This window comes from Neoarius graeffei, chromosome 6 (genome assembly GCF_027579695.1).
Source record: "Neoarius graeffei isolate fNeoGra1 chromosome 6, fNeoGra1.pri, whole genome shotgun sequence".
NCBI lineage: Eukaryota > Metazoa > Chordata > Actinopteri > Siluriformes > Ariidae > Neoarius > Neoarius graeffei.
The window spans coordinates 8,542,506-8,557,044 of NC_083574.1; the positions used below are offsets into that span (position 1 = coordinate 8,542,506).

Consider the following 14,539-nt stretch of genomic DNA (forward strand, 5'->3'; position numbering starts at 1 on the left):
TCCCCGGACCTACTTGGTGAAAATCCGTTGAGAAATGGCAACATTAGCTCAAGACAAACAAACAAACTTTGCCGCTTATTATATAGATAGTAACAATTTCTGGACTATATTCAAGTTCAAACATGTATAAGCAATTATTTTTCCCTGATGAGTATGTATAATTTGAGACATAACCCAGATTCATTTAGAAAACACAGCAAGGTACAATGCAAATGTTTGCATTTCCATCTTTACTGCCAGCATGCCAGACCTGTCAATCAAACACCGGGTTGGAGTCGAAAGTGATGCTTACATTGATATAATCAGCAGATGTTTTTATCCAAAGTGATGTACAATCAAGCTGACAGCATGGATCCAACAGGATTCAGACTCATAACCTTCCAATTTTGAGTCCTGAGGACTGTGTTGTTGTTGGGTTTTTTTTGTTTTGTTTTGTTTTTTAATGCATACAATCAGTATGTGCATGCATCAAAGATCACTCCCATCAAAGTCCCTCCTGTGCCAGAACCTGGTCTTCCCAGGCAGTCTCCTGTCCTAGTACTAAGACATAGTACTTTAAGGCAGGGGTTCTCAAACTTTTCTGCTTTAAGGCCCACCTATTCGTTCTTGTAACGAGTCTGGGCCCATTAAAAAAAAAAAATCCCCAATTATTTTGGCTCATCTATTCTATTAGAATCTAATAATCTATTGTAAAGTGTATTAATGGGATGCAACATCACTCCCTGTTACAGATGGGAGCCCAGGAATTAAATAAATACAATACAAAACCAAACTGTTTTTAATTGTAGGTATTGTATTTAAAACTGTATGGATGTGCCAGAAGCCAAACCATGCATGCACGGCATTCTTAGTCAAAAGGGATTAATGATCCAAAAGTGGAATCTGGTCCATTAACACAAGAGCTTATTGCCACGTTTGTGTTCAGCAAACAAGCAAGTTATTAAAACCAAGAAGCACACTCAAAAGAAGTGGATATAGAAACCACTCAATGGGATTAGATCCTTACACATTAATAAAGAAGGATTTTTTTTTAATGAGTTGGAAAATTATCCATCCATTGAGTTCCCCGACATCTCAAACTACCTGGTGCTGCAGACATCGTTCTACACAGACACACACAGGAAAACCTGGAAGAGCATGGAGGAGAACAACTTTATATATGGCTGGGTTAAAGATTTGGGGATCAGGACACTACAAGGTAGATGGATCTAAATGCAGGAAGAGTGATATTTATAAAAACGAAAGCAAAGCAGAATATTTAAACAGCGTTATAAACATGGCTAGAAACAAACGTGACAGTGATCATGATAATACTTCGCAAAGCCTCTGTGAAAACGGCTTCCGTATCTGTGCATGCTGATTGCGCTCAAATCAGTATCAGGTGTTTCCCATAATGACTGGGTCCTAAGCGCGTGCACAACGCGCTCCGTGAGTGCACGCGGCCGCTCGAGCTGCACCCGGCTCGAGCGCGCAAAGGCGTGAAAGTCAAGTGTTCACCTACTGTGTGACCACAACTTTTAGCTCACGTGTATATTGCCACCAAAATGCCTCATTTTCATCAATAATCCATCGCAAAGCATCGCGAGCTGCAGTGTGACCGTAGCTTAATGAGGCGGATGTGATGTCGGATGCAACCCAGCGATTGTACCCTACTACGAGTAAAAAAAAAAATTAACTTCAACTTGAAAAAAAATTCCCAGCCCACTAGATGGTGCTTCGCAGCCCACTAATGGGCCGTGGCCCAGTGGTTAAGAAACACTGCCTTAAGGCATTGGGCGGCACCGATCTCCATTTATATAGCCCTATGACATACCCAGGGTTACAGTGGGGGGCTGGTTCTCTGGTAACCATGAGAGTTTGATTTGTGGCTTTTGGTATGACCTGACCGTGAGTAGACAACCCTTTTGCTTTAAAAAAAAATAGTAGTCTCAGGTACAGTGTTTGATTGACAAGTTTACCTCACTGACAGTGGAAATTGCAAACAGGGTTGTAAAGGCAGGGCGGTGGTGTAGTGGTCAACACTGTTGCCTCACAGCAAGAAGGTCCGGGTTCGAGCCTAGTGGCCGATGAAGGCCTTTCTGTGTGGAGTTTGCATGTTCTTCCCGTGTCCACGTGGGTTTCCTCCGGGTGCTCTGGTTTCCCCCACAGTCCAAAGACATGCAGGTTAGGTTAACTGGTGACTCTAAATTGACCGTAGGTGTGAATGTGAGTGTGAATGGTTGTCTGTGTCTATGTGTCAGCCCTGCGATGACCTGGCGACTTGTCCAGGGTGTACCCCGACTCTCGCCCGTAGTCAGCTGGGATAGGCTCCAGCTTGCCTGTGACCCTGGACAGGATAAGTGGCTATGGATAATGTATGGATGGATGGAAAATAATAATAAATAATAATTTTACTATACTTGACTGACTCAATCCATGTCTGTCTGCAGCTCCTGGTCCCCCAAGGTCGCTGTCTGTGGTGAATATTAGCTCGGATGCCGTGACTCTGAGTTGGCTCCGTCCTGCCCGAGTCTCCGGGTTCTTACGTGGTTACAGAGTAGAGATACAGCGTCTGACACTCATGTGTGAAACAGAAGATGATGCTTCCTGTGTGGAGAATGAAGTTATCCTTTTGGTAAATGCGACAGAAAACAGAACAAGCGAGATGACAGTAACACTTCAGCCCCTGCGTAAATACAGACGCTATCGTGTCCGAGTGTTGGCATGGACCAATGCTGGAGCTGGAGATCCTACAGAGTGGAAGTACATATACACACTAGCAGGAAGTATGTCTCACACACATACACACATACATACATATATGCACTCACACAAGGGATGTTAGAAATAATTGTGCTGCTCAAAAACAATACAAATTTTCAAAAAAAAAACAAACATTTTTTTTCATATTCAAAGGCAAAAAGGTGTAAAAGTTTAAGAATGAACCATGTTGCAGTGTTACTCCCTTAACATAAGTCTACTGAAAGACACATTTCCTTTGCTTTTTTTTTTTTTGGCCAAAAATTACCTTTGGGGCGGCACGGTGGTGTAGTGGTTAGCGCTGTCGCCTCACAGCAAGAAGGTCCGGGTTCGAGCCCCGTGGCCGACGAGGGCCTTTCTGTGTGGAGTTTGCATGTTCTCCCCGTGTCCGCGTGGGTTTCCTCCGGGTGCTCCGGTTTCCCCCACAGTCCAAAGACATGCAGGTTAGGTTAACTGGTGACTCTAAATTGACCGTAGGTGTGAATGTGAGTGTGAATGGTTGTCTGTGTCTATGTGTCAGCCCTGTGATGACCTGGCGACTTGTCCAGGGTGTACCCTGCCTTTCGCCCGTAGTCAGCTGGGATAGGCTCCAGCTTGCCTGCGACCCTGTAGAAGGATAAAGCGGCTAGAGATAATGAGATGAGAAATTACCTTTGTGCTTGTGATTTATGCAGCCAAACAGCTCTAAATGTGCATGGCTCATAGCACAGGTTTACTGAAATTGAGCAGTTAAAGATTGGATAAATATCACTTGGTCTTATTCCGGTCTGTCCGGTTAGGGTGAGTCTGTCCCCGCTGTAGCCTCAGATTCCTGTTCTTGGCTGAGACGAGTGAAACCCAGTGTGGTCTTCTGCTGTTGTAGCCCATCTACCTCAAGGTGTGACGTGATGATGCTTTTCTGCTCACCGTGATTGCAAAGAGTGCTTATTTGAGTTACCATAGGCTTCCCGTCAGCTCAAAATATTCTGGCTATTTTTTTCTCTGATCTCTCCCGTTGTAAGCATACAAGTGTTCCTATTAAACTGGCCAGTGAGTGTATATGTCAAGTAGTTAATTTTCCGCAAGCAGTTGAAACTAGTGCCATGCTTTTTCTGTGCCTGAATCTCCAATGGTGTCCTATTTGGAAGTACAGTGCACTAGGTCGGGTCTAAAAAGCCATTATGTTTTACCCTGTAAACGCTTTTTTAGGTACACCCATCCACCAACCCACCTGAAGTTTGATGCAGTTCTCGAATCAGCCAATCCCTTGACGGCAGCACAATGCTTTTTTTTTTTTTTTGGCCAAAAATTACCTTTGGGGCGGCACGGTGGTGTAGTGGTTAGCGCCGTCGCCTCACAGCAAGAAGGTCCAGGTTCGAGCCCCGTGGCCGGCGAGGGCCTTTCTGTGCGGAGTTTGCATGTTGTCCGCGTGGGTTTCCTCCGGGTGCTCCGGTTTCCCCCACAGTCCAAAGACATGCAGGTTAGGTTAACTGGTGACTCTAAATTGACCGTTGCTATTTTAGTTCCAGAAATTTTGTTTATTTGAGTGACTGAACTTGAACTTGAGGGGGCTAGTCAGCTAGCAAGAAAGCTGCGCACGGATGCCAAGCATTGCTGATTTAATTTTGGCGAAGCCATTTGCCAGTCTTCCTTTCGAGGAAAAAATTAAAATTAAAGAGCAGGGTAGACCAACGCCTCAAATTGACTTGGTGAAAAAGGTAGGGAATAATACTCGTTCCTTTCAGCTCTCCTGGTACGAGAAAGTGAATTGGCTAACAGCAAGTGACCCACATCAACAACAGTAAATAGGCTACTTTAGTAATATGTCATGGATGGACCAAAAATCTCATCTCATCTCATCTCTAGCCGCTTTATCCTGTCCTACAGGGTCGCAGGCAAGCTGGAGCCTATCCCAGCTGACTACGGGCGAAAGGCGGGGTACACCCTGGACAAGTCGCCAGGTCATCACAGGGCTGACACATAGACACAGACAACCATTCACACTCACATTCACACCTACGGTCAATTTAGAGTCACCAGTTAACCTAACCTGCATGTCTTTGGACTGTGGGGGAAACCGGAGCACCCGGAGGAAACCCACGCGGACACGGGGAGAACATGCAAACTCCACACAGAAAGGCCCTCGCCGGCCACGGGGCTCGAACCCGGACCTTCTTGCTGTGAGGTGACAGCGCTAACCACTACACCACCGTGCCGCCTGGACCAAAAATATAGAATCTATTTAAAATGTTTATGCTGAGTATATTATATTGGAATATATGTTTATCTGGATATGAATTAAACACCGCTACAATTTGGAAAACATTTTTAAACAAAAACACAGCCGAGGTCAATTTTTAAACAACATGCCACAATTTTAAAATATAAAATGTTAAAATATAAAACACCCCCCCCCCCCCCCCCAACACCACCATCATGTATATTGGACAGTAGGCTAATGGGCCAAAAGAACCTGTTATTTCACAGTTTGTGACGCTGCCAACAATCAGCCAGATCAGAGGCAAGAGTATGGGCAAAATTGATGTGTTTTTTCTTTTAAAATCTGGAAATATCGTAACCGACCAGCCTCCCCTGTTTGAAAGACTACCAGCCGCCACTGCTTCTGAGGCAATGAGCAAACACATTGTACCATTGGAACACTGGAGTGATAGTTGCTGGAAATGGGCCTCTATACACCTATGGAGATATTGCACCAAAAACCAGACATTTGCAGCTAGAATAGTCATTTAGCACATTAGCAATGTATAGAGTGGATTTCTGATTAGTTTAAAGTGATCTTCATTGAAAAGAACAGTGCTTTTCTTTCAAAAATAAGGACATTTCAAAGTGACCCCAAACTTTTGAACGGTAGTGTATAGCATTACAGATTATTAATAATCAATTAGGATAAATACAGAGGTGATTATAAAAAATTGCACGCACTGATTGGTCGATAAATTCGGACTATTTCTCGATAATCACCTCGAGCGACTCGGCAAAATTGCGACCGATCGCTTCGTCACCGTAAGTGAGGAAGAATTACAAATGATGAAAGAAAATGCTGTTCCGAAAAGCACTAAAGATGCTACAAAGTTTGGTCTAAAACTATTCGAAGATTAAGTGGAATTGTGATTTATTTTATCGATTTCAAAACAAAGCATTTTATGTGACTCGGCGTAGATAAGTGACATAAGTCTGCGCCACGCCTTTATTACATTTGCATGTCACTTTTGAAGTTTGAAATAAATTATTTTTTTAAATAATCACCTGTGTATTTATACTAAACAGTTACCTGCTTGGCGGCACGGTAGTGTAGTGGTTAGCGCTGTCGCCTCACAGCAAGAAGGTCCGGGTTCGAGCCCCGTGGCCGGCGAGGGCCTTTCTGTGTGGAGTTTGCATGTTCTCCCCGTGTCCGCATGGGTTTCCTCTGGGTGCTCCGGTTTCCCCCACAGTCCAAAGACATGCAGGTTAGGTTAACTGGTGACTCTAAATTGACCGTAGGTGTGAATGTGAGTGTGAATGGTTGTCTGTGTCTATGTGTCAGCCCTGTGATGACCTGGTGACTTGTCCAGGGTGTACCCCGCCTTTCGCCCGTAGTCAGCTGGGATAGGCTCCAGCTCGCCTGCGACCCTGTAGAAGGATAAAGCGGCTAGAGATAATGAGATGAGATGAGATATCTGCTTCAGGGTCAGTGAATATCGACTTTGTCTCGGTTATTATTCACCGATGTTCTACTTGCATACATGTCAACCCCTTTGGGCGTCTACCTGTAGTATCAGAGGAAGAAATCCATAAAATCCTTATAGCCTTCAAATCGCACCAAACTTAATACCGTAAATAAATAAGTAAATATAACTTGCCTGAGAACTTCATCCAGCATGTCGAAAATCGCCTCGCCCGTGCCGATATTGCACATGGGCATGTCTATGATTCTTGACTTCGCCCCTCTGTTTATGTCGAAGATCCACACCAAAACAGCCAGTCGCTTGTCCGTCTTTTTGTCATTGGATTCGTCGATCATCAAGGAAAATGGCAACGTCCGGCAGTGCTGGATGATCGGTAGTGTAGCTTCGGGGGCCAAGCTCTTTTTGATTATTTGCGTTGTTTTGGTGCACCTACAGCTGATAGATTTCGCAATCATACTGTCCGTGCAAATTCGCGGCAACGGTTCTGTCAGGTGGTCCGCAACGGCTAGCAAAGACATGCAGGTTAGGTTAACTGGTGACTCTAAATTGACCGTAGGTGTGAATGTGAGTGTGAATGGTTGTCTGTGTCTATGTGTCGGCCCTGTGATGACCTGGCGACTTGTCCAGGGTGTACCCCGCCTTTTGCCCGTAGTCAGCTGGGATAGGCTCCAGCTCGCCTGCGACCCTGTAGAACAGGATAAAGCGGCTAGAGATAATGAGATGAGATGAGATATCTGCTTCAGGGTCAGTGAATATCGACTTTGTCTCGGTTATTATTCACCGATGTTCTACTTGCATACATGTCAACCCCTTTGGGCGTCTACCTGTAGTATCAGAGGAAGAAATCCATAAAATCCTTATAGCCTTCAAATCGCACCAAACTTAATACCGTAAATAAATAAGTAAATATAACTTGCCTGAGAACTTCATCCAGCATGTCGAAAATCGCCTCGCCCGTGCCGATATTGCACATGGGCATGTCTATGATTCTTGACTTCGCCCCTCTGTTTATGTCGAAGATCCACACCAAAACAGCCAGTCGCTTGTCCGTCTTTTTGTCATTGGATTCGTCGATCATCAAGGAAAATGGCAACGTCCGGCAGTGCTGGATGATCGGTAGTGTAGCTTCGGGGGCCAAGCTCTTTTTGATTATTTGCGTTGTTTTGGTGCACCTACAGCTGATAGATTTCGCAATCATACTGTCCGTGCAAATTCGCGGCAACGGTTCTGTCAGGTGGTCCGCAACGGCTAGCAAAGACATGCAGGTTAGGTTAACTGGTGACTCTAAATTGACCGTAGGTGTGAATGTGAGTGTGAATGGTTGTCTGTGTCTATGTGTCGGCCCTGTGATGATCTGGCGACTTGTCCAGGGTGTACCCCGCCTTTCGCCCGTAGTCAGCTGGGATAGGCTCCAGCTTGCCCGCGACCCTGCATAAGATAAGCGGTTACAGATAATGGATGGATGGATGGATATTAAAACACCAACCATTTTTGATACACTGGCTTTGATGCAATCTCTCTCTCTCTCTCTCTCTCTCTCTCTCTCTCTCTCTCTCTCTCTCTCAGACCCTGATGCCCCACCAGTTGCTGTCTCAGTGGTTCCTTCAGTCTCTGGGATGAAAGTCACATGGGATGAACCAGCAGTCATTTCAGGCCCCACCTCCTACCTCATTGACGTTATTGCTGTGAGTTGAAAGGAACTAGATTTATATGTGCTGATAAAAACCCAGTGTAACTTTTAATCTTGTCTCTGTTCTTTTAGTTGGACGTTTCAGAACGTAATGTGACCGTAGTGAGGAATGCAGGAGAAATCACGATGGTGGTCATTGGGAACTTGACTGCATACACTTACTACTCGGTTACTGTCACTGCCTTTACTGGAGATGTGGATGACGCCCGCCGAGACGGCATGGCCTCTGAGCCTGTCATTGTCAGGACACTAGAGGGGGGTGAGAAAACGAGTTTGTGTTTTATGTACATTTGAGGATGAATGTAATGCACAGGGCAGCACGGTGGTGTAGTGGTTAGCGCTGTTGCCTCACAGCAAGAAGGTCCTGGGTTTGAGCCCAGTGGCCAACGGGGGCCTTTCTGTGTGGAGTTTGCATGTTCTCCCCGTGTCCACGTGGGTTTCCTCCGGGTGCTCCGGTTTCCCCCACAGTCCAAAGACATGCAGGTTAGGTTAACTGGTGACTCTAAATTGACCGTAGGTGTGAATGTGAGTGTGAATGGTTGTGTGTCAGCCCTGTGATGATCTGATGACTTGTCCAGGGTGTACCCCGCCTCTCGCCCGTAGTCAGCTGGGATAGGCTCCAGCTCACCCGCGACCCTGCACAGGATACGCAGCTACAGATAATGGATGGTCTGAGTTTGCTGGTTAGTAAGGTTTGTGTTGGATACAGTGTGTGTGTGTGGCGGGTTGAGGGTGTATGGAGGTCTGGTTTATTTAAAATGTTGGTTCAGAATATACAGTCGATAGAGAATCAAGGTACTTTCACACTAGTGAACATTTTACTGCAGTCTTATGAAAAGTGTCTAATGCTCTTTTTTTTTTTCTCAGAACCAAAGGATCCACCTAAAAATGTGACCCTGACCATCATGCCAGAGGAAGTGACTCATGTGTATGTAACCTTCTTACCACCGGATGAGCCGAACGGCAACATCAGTGCCTATCATGTTTATATTTACCGCGATGGACAACTGGACTTTGAGATCGACAGCTTGCCTGTGGTCACGAACCCGAACAAGACCATGACTGCTGTAATAAAGGGACTTCAAGGAGGATTCAACTACAGCATACAGGTGCGTTTTATTTTCATTTTGCTTCTACAGTGCTGTTGAATCCTTGCTCTCGGTTGGTCCAATTGGTCAGAAGTTGATCAGAAATTGATTAATTTTCTATAACAGCAGCTGCAAGTTACAGGTTTATGTTAATGCGCTGGTTTTAGAAACCTTGTTTCTATAGTAACAACATACACCAGGACTTGTATGGTAGAGCATTATGGAAGGAGTCTCCAGTGTCACACAAGCTGCATTTTTTTTTTCTTATTAACTTCAAGATGGAGTCAGGTTTATAGCCGTAATAATGTAAGCGACATCAAGAACTACAGTAGCTTGTTTTGTAGCTGCTCCATAACATTAAATGTAGCTGTAAATTAGTGTCTTATTCTTTAGGCCCTGATCACACTACAGCTCACAATGGGTTTGCAACTACTTGGCGATGAAAAATTGGGAGCATCACCACCAATCGTGCGATGCCCGGTGACTGTTTTCCGAGCTTCCCGAGTTGTTTTTTTGGTGTGTCTCTGCTTTCCGAGTGGACAAAAACATGCATTGAAACTTGGTGGTGATGTTTTCGTCGGCGAACTAAGTGCAGATGGGTTTGGGAATGCTTCCCGAAGCTCAAGGAAGCATGGCCACCAAGCACCTCATTTTCATCGATAACCCATTGCGAGCTGTAGTGTGACTATAGCCTTAAGTAATAAATGTGTTGACAAATTGTAGTGTCATAAAACATAATGCTGTGATCAGGGATGCCAACATACACGATTTGGGCGTAGCAGCTACAGATTTAAAGCACAATTATGGTGCTACGTGTAGACCTGAAAATAATACGCTTTTCAACCGGTTTTGCCCGTGTATCAATCGAATCAACATATTTTCAACGTTTGGACTGTTCACGTGTCATTGTTTACACTGATTGGGATAACACTCACTATCCATTTTGAGTCAGTTGACACGTCAGACGTGTGTATGACTAGCAGTCTTCAGCAGAGCTCTCCATTCAGCACGGTCTTGAGTTGCCTCTTCTGCGATATTCCATAGCTTCAAGTCAGCACGGACAGATTCTTTCCAGCTTTTTTGAGGTCGGCCATGGTTGTTCGCTCCTTCAACTTCCAAGGTAGTACATATGTTGATCCAAGAATTACTGCGTTGGACGTGTCCAAACCAACGGAGACGATTGCATCTGAGGGCAGTGTCAAGGCGACGGATAATTCCAGGAATTTCCGTATCCTCCTGCTAGCTGCTCTGTGATTGGCCGAGAGGTGACCTGATTCATGCTCTCGGCCAGTCACAGCACATTTAAAATGCCGTGCTCAAAAATGCACAGTAGTGATGTGTAGTCGTCTTCCTGGAAGCAAACTGTCTTCGTTGGTCATGTTCCAGAACTGAAACTTTCGATTTCTCTCACAAACTAGTGTCAGGTGTAGTCAGGGCCGCGTTAACCCTTGCCGAGGCCCTGGGCAGACACACCCCCGAGGCCCCACCCCCGCCTGTTGTCAACTGCACTCAGCAAATTCACCCCCTCAGACGTGCCTGTCTAAATAGACACAGAAATTTAAATAATGACAGTGGCACAATTAGAACAGTGGCGGCTGCTGGTTTTTAAAACAGGGGAAGCCCATTTTACGCATTCATCGTAAAACCTGTAGGCCGGATATCAAAGCATAGAAAGGTGTGGCCCATTAGCATAGTGAACTAGACAAACCTACCTAGTGGCAGAAAGTATTTTTGCTTGTACATTTCATGTTATAGTCTGGCTTGCCAGGCTAGTGCCTCATATCATTAATCAAAAATATCAAACATCCAAAAATCACTGGCTATTCAACGAAGAGCCTTGAACATCATACCCTGATATGCAACACAGAGTCTTTAACACAACACCCAGCTGTGCAACACATCCTTGAATATCTTCTGCAACACAGTCTGGAAATTCATAACCAGGTAGGCTATGCAACACACAGAACCTTGAATATTATACCCATGTATAACCTATAACACAGAGCCCACCATTCTCTTAACATTACTGAACAATATACACACTTCAGATTCATGAACATTATATGATGCACACTATTTATACACAAATTCTGCCCTCCGCTCCTTTTCCAGAAAATGGTCTGTGACCCTGTCATACTAGCTGGTTGTGCTTTCCAGAGACTTCACCAATTTCTGTTAGCAGCTAGCACTGCAGATCCCAATAAGGCTCAAGCTAGCCTACAACCAGATTGAACTACAAATGAAATAAACGAGTGAATTCACGAATGATCAAACTGACAGAATGGATGAAAGTTAACGGAGCACAACGAGTAATATTTACATTTATTTACAGAGTAATGTACAGAGACATCAATGAGAAGAAACGTTTATATGAAAAGAAAGTCGGACAGCACTTTGGCACACGACTACACTTTCTCGACATCCGCTAGGGACTGATCATGCTTCCGTGTTCCTTGCCGACGCCGAAGTACAGAGCCCGCCCCCCTCATGTCTTTCAAACACTACCTCCAATAATCCTTCATCAGCCCGGCTTCTTGCCCCTCCCACTGTCTCGTTAGTCCCAGAGAAGCCCGGCTTCCCTGGAAGTGACGATTTTGTCGATTTTAACCAATAACAACTAGCCGAAATTGGCTGTTCAGAGCCGTCTCGTAGACTGCAACGGATACCCGGCTGCCAGTCCATAGAGCCCATTGAAATAAGAAAGGTTACAGCCAGTGTTGCCAGATTGGGCGGTTTTAAGTGCATTTTGGCGGGTTTTGAACATATTTTGGCTGGAAAACGTCAGCAGTATCTGGCAACGCTGGTTACAGCCTGGCAGCAAAGGTGATTCTCGTAGCGAACTGCAAGTTCGTCAGACATCACTCAAATAAGTTACAGGATAGTTATGAACGTAAATACAATCTTGGGCATATATTATGTTATGCAAGTTATTGTTTTAATGAGAATTCAACGTCATAGATGCCGCAGTTTGGGGAGAGAATTTTAGGGGAAGCTCGGCTTCCCTTGTTGTCTCTGAGAAATCGCCCCTGAATTAGAAATACTATTGAACGATAAAACTTTATATCCATCAACACCTATTTAATCGAGAAAAAGCAATGGTGAAATAGGCAATTGCATGGTGAAAAAATCCATCAGACATCACGGTTAACAAGTCTGGTTAACTCAAGTTTAGCCTCAAGAAGCCTTTGAATGAGTGAGTCAATGAACAACATGTCAAGAACATAACCTAGGCCTACAACAGTTTCTTTAGTATTCAGAACAAGAACATTCATTTGGTATATAACCGTTCGTTTTCATTTTGGAATCCAGGCGACTTTTAACTTGTGAAAACAAAGAGCGATAACAAAGAAAGAAAAATATCTTGCTTCTCAGAAATAAATCTCAAAATGTTAGGCTATGTGAAACATTTCATCTTTTCACACACGGAATGTCCCAGCAGTGGCACACACCTTTGCGCATTCAGTTTGACAGCCATGGGTCAACTTACAAGGGCACTTTCCTACTTTTCTGGAAAGCGAAGTCATTAATTAAATCATTGAACTCAAGCTGGCGTAGCGTATGAAGACATGGTGGACAGTGATCATATTGACAATGACGGGTGATTTATGCGACGGGACAAGGTGGGCTTCCTTACGGGTGGCGAAATGCATCAAAAATGTTATCAATATGATCAAAACTTCTGAAAATATCGTTTCATCTTTTCCGATCTCGCTACCTCCGAGGCCCCCTAGTGGCCAAGGCCCTGGGCAGCTGCCCATGAAGCCCATTAGGATAACGCGTCCTTGGGTGTAGTTAATTAAATGTTGTATGGATGGGCATCTTTCAGTATTGACTTTATTCAGTTAAGTGCAGTATTAGACTGGTGCACAGTTCAGGAAGTAAATAAAGTATTAATTTTGTTGTCACTGAAATACCTAAATACATAAATCTTTTACTCTGGCTTTTGTAGTTGATCATGAAGCTACTGAAACGCTGTATTACTCGTACAGGACAAGCTCAGTTACGGTATCTGAACCTCTTTTATCTGAACATCCTCTTAGGGCGTATTCACACCTACGTTGTTTGGTCCGGACCAAACGACTAAACGAACCAAATTTCCCTTGGTCCGGACCTTTTGGGTTGGTCTGAATACAAACCACCGAACTCTGGTCCGGACCAAACAAGCGGACCGAGACCGAGCTGCAAGGTCGGACTCGGTCCGGACCAAAGGAACTCTGGTGCGGACCTTTTGGAGGTGTGAAAGCAGACCGGACCTAATCCGACAGTTTTGCTTTTTTGTACCTCGGGAGCTTCCGTCGTTTGTCGAGCATTATGGGAAACGGAGTCTTGACACTCCACCGCAAAGTGCAAACACTGTTTCGGTTGTCAAGGGAACCTTACAACAGTCGTTCAGTCATTCAGACCAGTGGTAGGCTAGACTACAGAGTACAAAAAATGAGTAGGGGGCAAACGTGGGCCGAGGGAGAAATGCGTACCCTTGTGGATATATGGGCAGATGTCCACATATCTGAGCTTTTGGAGAGAACACACAAAAATGCTGACGTGTTTGCTGTATTCAGTGAGAAAATGAAGGAGAAGGGGTTCACGCGCTCCCCAGAACAATGTCGGCTAAAGGTGAAGAAACTCCGTCAGACCTACATTAAAATCAGGGACATTCTTTCAAAAAGTGGCGGTACTAGCGACGCAAAAAAGAAATTCATCTATTACGTGAAGAGCCAGAACTGTCACAACATGATGTGCGCTCATCAGCGCTATCCTCCGTAGCCGCCTTGCCCTTTGAAGTCGTCGTTGATAAATTACTTGTACAACAGCATAGTAATCGCACAATTGTGAAAACAGTAAAAACTGGAAAAAGCATATAGCTTTGATGACATTAAAAAGAATAACAGCGCGGAAAGCCTCCATGACTACTTTTGAACTTAACGCTTTGTGCGCGTGTCGTCTCTGACCAATAGCTGAACGACCTCAGGGCGCGTGGCTTTGTTGACAGATTTTGGTCCGCTTACTAAAATGTACAGTGTGAAAGCGAACCGCACCAAAATGAAAAAATAAAAAAAACATTTGGTTCGGACCAAAGCAAGTGAACTATCGAACTATCCTGGTCTGAATACACCCTTAGTTGGCCAAACTTTTTTCCCCAGAGAGTTTGGATAATTGAGCTTATACTGTACAGCAAACCCTGTATTTATTTTCCTCAAAAAGTAGCTCAGAATGGTCTAGATTTGCATCTCTGAGCTTCCCTGAAATTTGGTTTCAGAACCCCAGCCTAATAGAAAGCCTCGCTTTGCTCAGCTTCACCTTGCTGCACTCGGAGATGCTACTCTTTTTCATTTGTCGATGTTGGCATCTCTGTATTA

At 44.6% G+C, this 14,539-nt stretch overlaps 1 protein-coding gene across 1 annotated transcript in view; it reads left to right on the top strand.

Annotated features, from left to right (window-relative positions):
- Window positions 1–14,539, top strand: part of ptprq (protein tyrosine phosphatase receptor type Q) — a 197,318-nt gene that overhangs the window by 131,739 nt on the left and 51,040 nt on the right. The window contains exons 39-42 of the mRNA XM_060923263.1: window positions 2,430–2,765; window positions 7,971–8,089; window positions 8,167–8,353; window positions 8,962–9,203. Coding sequence (XP_060779246.1) covers window positions 2,430–2,765; window positions 7,971–8,089; window positions 8,167–8,353; window positions 8,962–9,203 — 884 coding nt within the window. The remainder of the gene's footprint in view (window positions 1–2,429; window positions 2,766–7,970; window positions 8,090–8,166; window positions 8,354–8,961; window positions 9,204–14,539) is intronic.